The 10,567-nt window shown below is 36.1% G+C and overlaps 1 protein-coding gene across 5 annotated transcripts in view; it reads right to left on the minus strand.

The window, feature by feature from the left end:
- lhfpl3 (LHFPL tetraspan subfamily member 3) overlaps positions 1 to 10,477 on the minus strand; it is a 59,689-nt gene extending 49,212 nt beyond the window's left edge. Inside the window, exons 1-3 of one of the 5 annotated variants that reach the window (XM_067427070.1) lie at positions 9,360 to 10,477; positions 5,432 to 5,544; positions 3,914 to 4,347 (exon numbers count right to left, since the gene is read on the minus strand). In XM_067427070.1, the coding sequence (XP_067283171.1) occupies positions 3,914 to 4,347; positions 5,432 to 5,460 (463 nt within the window). In that variant the 5' untranslated portion in view covers positions 5,461 to 5,544; positions 9,360 to 10,477. Of the gene's footprint in view, positions 1 to 3,913; positions 4,348 to 5,431; positions 5,545 to 8,111; positions 8,145 to 9,359 lie in introns of all 5 variants that reach the window. The other 4 variants (XM_067427069.1, XM_067427072.1, XM_067427074.1 and 1 more) reach the window with 4 other exon arrangements.
- Between the last annotated feature and the right edge of the window lie 90 nt (positions 10,478 to 10,567).

Genomic DNA, 10,567 nt, shown 5'->3' on the forward strand with positions numbered 1-10,567 from the left:
TAAAAATTTGTCAGTCGAGCAAGACTTAAACTTGCAACTCGCACTTTAAGCAAGAAATAATGCTCTGAACCACAACATCTGAGATGAAGCATAACATTTAGAGCATAAAGTCCTAGAAGACGGGTAACATGCAAGAATCAATAGCATTTTGGCTTTAACAACACCATACTAATGTCACATACATTCAAATATCATTATATCATTCAAATATCATCATCATTATATATATATATATATATATATATATATATATATATATATATATATATATATATATATATATATATATATATATATGTATGTATGTGTGTGTGTGTATATGTATATATATATATATATATATATATATATATATATATATATACCTTTTTTCAACTATATAATATCAGACAAACAATACTGATAATAATAATATTATCATAATAATGTTTTTATACATTCTTAAATATTTGAAGTTTATTATTATCATTATTACTAACAATACTATACTGTTCCAAATGTTAAAAATATATATTAATATGATAATTCTAGTACTACTATTAATTGCAATAACAATTTTGATTACTTTTTATATTATATATTTGAACATATGACATAAAATATGAGATTTGAGAACTATAGTAAAGGGAAAGATTTTTAACAAACAAAAGTTATTTTTGGCTTTTTTTGCACTCAAACTCTTCAGAACTTCAGAAAATGTTTTTATGGTACTTTAATAGTCATTTTTGGAGATCAACAGCCCTTAAAAACTATATTTTGTCCAATGTATGGACAATGTCAAGCATCTCATTTTGTGTTTCACAGAAGGGATAAAAATCATATGGGTCTGTAACGTCATCCATGTGTAAATGAGACCACAATTGTTCTATATAAACAGCTACAGGAAGCAATATGGAGGGTAGCAAGTACATCATTTGTCATTTTGCTCTGACAGCGAAACACAGGCCTATGACAGTAATTTGTCCACAAACTGTGAGTTAGTTTCAAAACTCACCTCAAGTACCTGAGGCCAGGTACAAAAATAGTCAACCCCTGTCTTTTTCCCTTTGGTGAAAAAATGAAATGTTTTCAGAGCGCTCGACATTTTGAGAAATGCTGGATATGTTTAGGATATTTTCTCCAGTGAAGCATCCCTCCTTTCCAAAAGCAAAAACCAACAGACAGAGAGCATAGACCGCCAGGCACACACACATTTGGTCAGTCACCCTTGAAAATACATCAAACTAAATGGAGCCCTGGAGCATTTCAACTTCCAAATACTTGGACAGCCCATCTCGAATACAGATGAAGAGGGAAAGAGTAAAAAACACAGACCTATAAGAAGTGAGTGAGAGTTAAGTAAATATATTAGCATACAGGGCGATGTATGTTTTTACTGCTGACTATACTCATGCAAACCTTTGAAGCCAAAGCCTCAGATGAAAGCAATGTGTGCAGATGCAGCTTTCTCTCATCTGCTCATTTCATATATTCTACTCCCTATCAAATGCAAGTTTGTTTTCAGAGCCCAACACAACCAAACTCTCTGAGGCCATTAAACAACATGAAACTACTAAATATTCGCTGGAAACATGTATAAAAAATATTAAGGACGTTTAGTATTGGTCAGCTGGGGGGAAATAAACTGACTAAACCTATCTGCAGTCGTTTTTCGCTTCACTGAAGAAAAAGACATCCAGTGCTTGAGCTCATTTTCTCATCATGCTCATCTGTTTAATTTAAGGATAATAAAATGCTGTGCATGATTTATTTATTTATATAATCTCCTCCACTGTGGATTCATTGACTGGGTAGTGGGTCAGATTTATAGAGAGATCTTCTGCAAGCATTTGGGGGATGCACCAAAAAGACTACTTAGTAGTGATCAAACAGACGGCAGAGTAAACTAAGCCCAGCAAGCAATTTTGTGTTTAAAATATGTTTAATAGCCGTCCAAACACAGCCTTGACGTCTAGGCTCAATTAAAACAAGGCAATATTTGTGCTATTAGTGAAAATGTAATAGATGTCTAACCATAGCCCAATAATAGACTGGTCATCTCTAGAACATGAACAAAAAAATGAAACCAAACACCTTCTCAAATCAAAGTAATCACTGTTGAATTTGCATAATTGATGGAATATCATGCAGCTCGCAAGATATTTTGGCAAAAGCTACATGTAACCAAATTGAAGGTAATTTTGTGGTGTGTTACTTATAGCCAGACTATATCGGGTCTATAGTTAATCGAGATGGTAACATGACGGCTATTGCTGGCTGGGAAGGTTGAAAAGGTTGAAATCTTTGATGGGGAAATGCACATAAGTAAATCTATAAATAAAACCTCTCAGATAAAAAATAATGTCATAATTTAAGTATGTCTAAAACATACATGGGCGTCGGAACCATTGTGTGTGGGTGGGACAAGACCCACCCACTTTTTAAGACCAATGATATTGGACCCACTCACTTTTATCGTCTCTAATTCAGCACATGTCTGCTTACCTTGGCTACCCCTTAACCGAGAAACTTATTAAGAAACTTATTATTAAACACATGTTAAACGCTTTATTTCCCCTTTTCTAATATTTTCTCTTTTTTTATTGAAAATAAATACCTTTCCGATCTGATATGTGATGGGGAAAGCAAATAGAGTGAGTGTGGCTAAAGGCGGATTCGAACCTATGCTCGATTTGTGTCAAAACTTGATGCCATGCGTCTTACCCCTACTCTATAGCCACAGTAAAAAATTCAGTGATTTCTGTAATTTTGTCTGGCCCAATCAATCGTTTAGTAAACAGTACTTTTTCTATCTGGACAAGGAGCATAAAAAACATGCAACTTGTTCATTATCATTTATCTGTGAAACTGTTGATTTCTATGCCAGTTAAATGAATATAGCCTTTTTATTAGACTATTGGTATTGACTGTTTTGAGGTCTTTTTTGGTATAGGAAAGGGATATGGCCTCAAACGCACCATAATGCAGGAAATGGAAATGGAAATCACATCTATGAAATAATTTTTTTCTGGGGGAGAACCCCAGAAAAACAATTTCCCCACCTATCATATTTTGCCTTAGCCGCTACTGACCCACCCACTTTTTATTTGCTTCCGACGCCCATGAAAACACATACGATGACTACCAAATGTCTGAGAACATGTGGGGTTTATATGGGACTTAGAAATTATATAAAAGATTATATGTAATGTTCAAAGGTATAAAGAGTACAGAAAATGCTTGCATTGTGATTTTAAAAGTATATCCACTACACTACTTTTCAAAAGTTTGGAGTAAAAATGCTTTCTGTGTTTGAAATACCTCTTATGCTCATCAAAGCTGCATTATCTGATCAAAAATATTGTGAAATATTATTACAATTTTAAATACCTATTTTCTATTTTAATACATTTTAAAATGTAATTCATTTATGTGATGACAAAGCTGAATTTTCAGCATCATTCAGCATGAGCCTTCAGAAATTATCCTAATATGCTCATTTGCTGCTTAAGAAATTTATTATCATTAATAAACAGTTGTGCTGCATTTTTGTGGAAACAGTGATACATTTTTTTCAGGATTCTTTGATGAATAGAAAGTTGAAAAGAACAGGATTTATTTGAAATCTTTTGTAATATTATGCATTTTTTTTATCATTTACTGAATGATAAAACATTTGCTGAATAAAATTATTAATTAAAAAGTATTAAAAGTATACTGACCCCTACTTTTATACAGTGCAGTGTCTGAAGTACCTAGCCTAGCGCATAACAAACGTATTAAACATATTATAAAATGCCAGCTGCAAATATGCCAACTGAATATGTGTTTTTACACTTTCACAGATTGCGTTTTTAACTTCCAGCCTTGCTGGCTCCTCGTACATCAGTCATTGGGAAACCTATGGGCAACTGATGCGCGGTCACTCACTCACCTGCTGCCAGCTGCATCCATCCACAGATCTTATACACAGTGGCTGTGCTGCAGAAGAAGAAGAGAGCGAAGCAGCCGATGCAGGAGAGGACCAGCACCATGGACATCCCGATGAAGAAAGACGCCGCTTTGAAGGCGCTAGACGGGATGGAACCAAACTCTGTGAAGCTCCCCTGGCAAGTCAGGTCCCGGGACATTCCGCTTCCTATGCAGTAGTGAAAGAGGCCGAAGTAGCCGGCCTGTGGAGTGTCCATGCCGTCCCCGATCCAGTAGGGCTGAACGAAACATACCACGTTGACGATGGCGAAGAGGATGGTGAAGATGGCCCACAGGACTCCGATGGCACGAGAGTTCCTGACGTAGTTGGTCTGGTAGATCTTGGCTGCCTCCGTGGCTGGGAGCATCGCTGCAGGTGTCCCGGGGATCGTAGAAGCACTGTAAATAATTTTTACCGTAAATTTACAGTAAATTACTGGCAACTAGTTACATTAATTTCACAGTAATTGTGAAATGACAGATATATACTGCGACTTCACAGTAGTTTTTTTCATCATATAACTGTGATTTAGCAGTATGCTGCTGTGGAACTACAGTGTAAACTGTAATAGTAATGCAAATCAGTAGTTAGTAATGTGCTCTTAATTTAAACATAAAAACTATTGATTTGAATCCATGGATTCAAATAATTCCTCTATGGATTCAACTGGGACTAGGTTCACTCTTTAGTCTCTATTAATTTCTGAGCCTGAATTCTGGTCCGATCGGGATTGAATCTAGATTTTGGTTTTTATCTGGATTCAGTTTGGATTTAGGCCTAGATTGGATTGAGTCCTGTCTGCATTCAGTCCAGATTTAGGTCTTTTGCGGGTTTAGATCTTATCTGGATTGAGTCTGGGTTCAATTGTTATCTGGATTCAGTCTAGATTTAGGTTCTGTATAGATTCAATTTGGACTCGGATCCACTGTGGTTTCGAACCGCACTCAGATCCTTTACAGATTCACCTCCTATCTGGATTTAGTCCAGATTTAGCTTCTTTAGGGATTCAGATTCAATCTGGATTGATACTGGATTAAGATCCTGTCTGGATTGCGCCTGGATTCTGGAATGAATCCAGTTTCAGGTCATTTATGACCCAGTTCTCTCTGCATTTAGTTGAGTCCTCTCTGGATTCAATCCGGACTCTTTAGATGTTGCCACCTAAACTTAAGTACAGACAGAACAGCTCACATATGTCTTTACCTGTGACAGACTAAGCAGTTTTGGTGCCAGATGTCACAGTTACTATACATTTCCATATGCACCATGCAATTATTTCTAATGATCAGAGTAAGGTCTTAATCGCAGTAAGATGTTTGCCTGACACGAGCAGAACTCTTCATTTCCGTTTACATGCAAATCTAATTATTCTGATTATTCGCTAGTAAGTATGGTTATACCACACCCAGATATAGGTATATAGTATGGCCCATTGTTTTAATCTACTCGCATTAAATTTAAAATACATTTTTATGGACGTACTGGATATTATTCGGCGCCGTGATGAACATCGCAATGCCAGGTTTTCCTACGCTGCCATTGCGCTCCTTGTGCTGTCTGGATGAAGATACGGAGCAGAGACTGCACAGCAAGTTCTGTTGACAGAGTTTAGCTGTTTGGAAAATCACTTCAGCATGTCACGGAGCTCATTCATGAAGTTGTGTGAACAACACACGGCATCCGTTTACATGCGCACTTTGGTCAGAGCGGTAATAATCCAATTAAAATGGGCTCAGACCGATTACAAAATCGTGTGGCATCCCTAACATAAGGAAAATCTTCACAGATGATTTTTCTTTTAAATCTCAAACATGCACACACTAGGGGAGAGTGGGGCACAACCTAACGCAAGGTTCGTTGTAACACACATGGTTTAACACTTCCCACACATGCCAGGATGACGAAACTTTATGTATTTACTAGTTGCCATATCAACATTATTTAGAGAAAAAATTGCTTCAAATTAAAAAATAAAATTAAAAAAATATTTGGAAGATATCCCTGAATATTTATTTAACCATAGCAAAAGTTAAAAAAAATAAAACAAGTAAATTTTTTATCTCTATTTTTGTGTTTATTTAAAATAACAAATCTGATATTATTGTAATTTTTAATAAATCTGTTATTTAACAGTTTAGAGAGTTCCTTAATGCTGATCTAACTAGCAGAAGACACGGGCCGGGGTTAAATCACAGTTGAGCTGGTGGGGTGTGTTGTAACTGCATTAAAATGAGCACTTATTCACATTTTCACGTGTCGTCACACACACTTATAAGAAATGCCCACCTGAAGGGGAAAGCGAGGCTTTCCTTCATTGACCACCAGTCATATTTACCAAGTTTGAAGTCAGAATTAATGCAGTAAGACCGTTATATTAAAATACCAAATTTAAAGTGTTAGTTCACCCAAAAATGAAATTTATGTCATTAATGACTCACCCTAATGTCGTTCCTCTACCGTAAGACCTCCGTTCATCTTCAAAGTAGTCCATATGTGACATCAGTTAGTTGATTAGAATCTCTTGAAGCATCAGAAATACATTTTGGTCCAAAAATATCAAAAACTACAACTTTATTCAGCATTGTCTTCTCTTCCGTGTTCCTCAAATAAAGATTCAAACGGTCATGAATGAGTGAATCGATCAGTGATTCGGATCGCCAATGCTATGTGATTTCAGCAGTTTGACATGCGATTCAAACTGCCAGACTGCTGAAATCACTTGACATTGGCGATCCGAATCATTTATCGATTCACTGATTCATGGCCGTTTGAATCTTTATTTCAGAATTGAAAACAAATGCAGAGAGAAAACTGATGCTGAATAAAGTCTTAGTTTTTGTTATTTTTGGACCAAAATGTATTTCCGATGCTTCAAGAAATTCTAACTAACCAACTGATGTCTCATATGGACTACTTTGATGATGTTTTTATTCCCTTTCTGGACATGGACAGTATAGTGTGCATAGACTGCATATGCTCTGGGACTAAAATATAAAATATCTTAAATTGTGTTCTGAAGATGAGCAGAGGTCTTACGGGAGAGGAATGACATGAGGGTGAGTCATTAATGACATCAAATTCATTTTTGGGTGAATTAACCCTTTAATGTACGCCTAATGTTGCATAATTTGTACAGGAAAGCAGATAAACGCAGAATATTAATGCAACACATTAATGTTCCCATCAAAACCCATTATAAAGAAAATGTGTTGCATTCATATTCTTGGCTTATCTACTCGTCTATAGATAGTATGCATCATAAAAAAAGGTGTAAACTGAATTTGATCTTTTAATTTCACTGTTTTAGTACATGTAAGGGACTTTTAAGGATGAGTTGCACTAATAAGGATTCTGTCAGTTCATCCTGCTAGATCAGCTCATGCTGCTAGATCAGCTCTATAATGTTTTTACTGCGTAGTTAATCTGTGTTTAAAATTAAGTGGTGCAACAACTCAATTTAAAATAATTAGCGTTAAACTTTGCTTAATTAAATCCTTATTGGTGCAACTCACTCCCTATAATTTTTAACGCTAAGCATTTTAAAAATGTCCCTGTTTTTAGTGACTGAAATAATGCAGCAGGGGCTGTATATGGATCACAAGTGGCCAAAACTTGCATCCTGCGCACATATTTTTGTATTAAGATGGAAAATTGACAGGCTGTGCTGTAGGCTATTCTATGGACTTCTATGGCAGTTTTGCCTTCCAAGGCTCTGCAACAGTCACGTGACTGAAAACTATGAATTAGAACTGTTATCCTATTACTTTTATGAATTATATTGAGAAACCATGATAAAGAAAAGTGAATAAAGACTGAGAGTCAATGTTCAGAAATGCTTAATTATTATTTGTGTAACTATGCTGTATAGTCAACAACAATTGTTGTCAAACAAATTATTTTATTTGTAATGATTTAAAAAATGCCATTATTTTATTTGAAAACATGAATAATTGTATTTAATTGACAAAATATTTTGTTTCTCTCTCTCTCTCTCTCTCTCTCTCTCTCTCTCTCTATCTCTCTCTCTCTCTCTCTCTCTGTGTGTGTGTGTGTGTATGTCTATATATATATATATATATATAATTGTTATTATAATTTCAGATAAAATTTCAGGTCACATTACAATGTATATAATGTAATATAATGTTATAATGTACCTCACCTATGGGGCATGTTGTCACATTTCCCTTCCATTCTTTTGTGGAAAATCAGGGGGGAAAAAGTGTACACTGTATTAATAGAACAAAACCACATAATTCTACTAGACGTTTGCAATTAATGTAGGGAAAAATATAAACTCTGAACCACAAGTGGATTTACACAAAGTCAAAAAGTGTTAGGTTTTGCCCCGCTCTCCCCTATATGATTTCCACATTTTTGCGCATCACACACACTACAAGATATTAAGATTATCATGCCAGGACTATATCTCATGGGAAGCGGATGTAAACATGTAGCCTACATAATGTAGGGTAGACCGAGTACAGTTGGTACACTTTTTGCTTTTTAAGTTGCCACACCAAAACTGAGGTCTGAAATTAAGTGATTTTTTTTCCATATGACATTTCCTTAACTTGTCTACTAAAATATTAATAATTATTAACATTCATAAGTAGGTAATATCTGCCACAATGAACTCATAAAAACAAAAAGCTTTTTTGTTCCAACTGTATCCATGTCTAGTTGAAACAGTAAGTACAGTTGAGACACCCATCCGTAATGTTGTAAAAATCAATTCATTACATTTTTAAAATACCTTTAAAAATGAGTATTTAACATTGTTTTATTTTTCATTCCATATTTTATTTGATTATTTAACAATAATAAATTGCCATTTGCCATTGGCAGATTATTTTGCTTATTTTAAGTCCCAAAACAAGACAATGATTTTTACTAGTCTAGTAAATACTTTATATATTTTTGTTTGTTCTTTTTTTATGTTTGGACTTGAAACAAGACCAAAATACTATAAGAAAAGCATTTAATCGTGCAACTAAATTGCATGTGCCGCAATAGGATAGTGCGGGTACAATTGATACGCTGCGTCTCAATGACACACAGTCATGCAGTATGCCAGTTTTCAAAGCACAGATTAATATTTACGAAAATGTAAGTTAACTTTAACAGTCATGTAAGGATAAGAAGCTATTCAATGTGGAAAAGCTGTGGTGAAATAAATTGACCTTAGGAAAAAAAAAACTTTCACCGATATCTTCGGACTGGTGAAGCGCACATAAGCTAACTTACTTCAATTTTTCCACGATTGAAGAGAGGACGCTAATACGCATGTGCGAAGCAAATATAACATACACATCAGACTTGTTTTTTGAGGTGTCTCAAATGTACCCCTGTACAAACTGTACTCGGTCTACCTCAATGTTTACATTTGCTAGCAGCTTTCTACACTCACCTGGTGTGTTCAAAACCAAGGCGATTTCTCCTCAGCTCTTCTCTATGTCCGTACGGTTATGTCACGTTTTCGTAGACACATTATACAAATATGCGTGTTGTTGCAACACTTCCAGATGTCGTTCCGCCTTCTCCGCTGTTCAGTGGACCCGCTCACAGCAGCTTGTTTCGCGGTCGCGATTTCAAAAGTGCTCTCAATCACTTATTGTAAAAAGCTCTCATTGGCTATTGTAAAAGAACTGACGCAATCATTCCGATTTAAAATCCTAAATATCAAACATGTTTGATATGATCGAGGCGGCCCAGATTTTTGTGAGAGCAGATCGTGAGGTGCAAGAGTCGGTCTGTGAACGCCTCACGTTAACAGACAATCTGCGCCGAACAAGATTTTTTTTTCTTCTCCGATTCTCGGGAGAGGAGAAAATCGGGCATAAATCGGCCTAAAACTCCTCTAGTCTGAGCCCAGATTTAAGGTGAATAATCACACTTGGGACAGCAAAAATAATGACTAAACTCATACGCATTCCAGTGCATCAGAGATAATAATCCTGACGCAAATGTCAGTATGAATACTTAATGATGACCCGAATAAATTAATAATACTTTGCGAATAGCCTAATCAAACAACCAAGAGATTGAAGACATGTATATACTAAATTATGTATTTATACAAACAAAAATCTACCTTACACAGTCCAAATGATTGATTCCATGAGGCTACAAGAAATGAGGGATTTTCGAGATAAATCCTGCTGTGCTGTTGCGGTTAAGAGAAATAACGGATGCTCAGATGACGACACTTGCACTGCATCATATTTTGCGTGTCCATTCTTCAGATTTACACGCGCAGACAGTTGCAATACGCAAATATCGCTTTCCTCTCGGTTACTGGCTTAACGGCGTGACACTGCTCCATCCGATTTAATCCTGCGCACACATCTCAGTGCAATAAAACACATTACACCTGACCACAGTGATGTCGTGTGAGTGAATAAATGCTGGGATGAGATTCATGCCGAGCGTGGAGATCTCAATGAGACGCGCGCTCGCGGGGATGGAGAGCGCTCGAGCGAACAGCGCAGATTCCTGGCACACCCGAATATTCAGTCTGCGTCTGTCACTCCCGTCCGCATAGCAGATAGAGGGAAGAAGAGATGCTGGCATGACGCCGGCGATACATTCTCCATAATTATGTTTACATTTTTATAA

Source organism: Pseudorasbora parva, chromosome 20, assembly GCF_024679245.1.
Source record: "Pseudorasbora parva isolate DD20220531a chromosome 20, ASM2467924v1, whole genome shotgun sequence".
Lineage (NCBI taxonomy): Eukaryota > Metazoa > Chordata > Actinopteri > Cypriniformes > Gobionidae > Pseudorasbora > Pseudorasbora parva.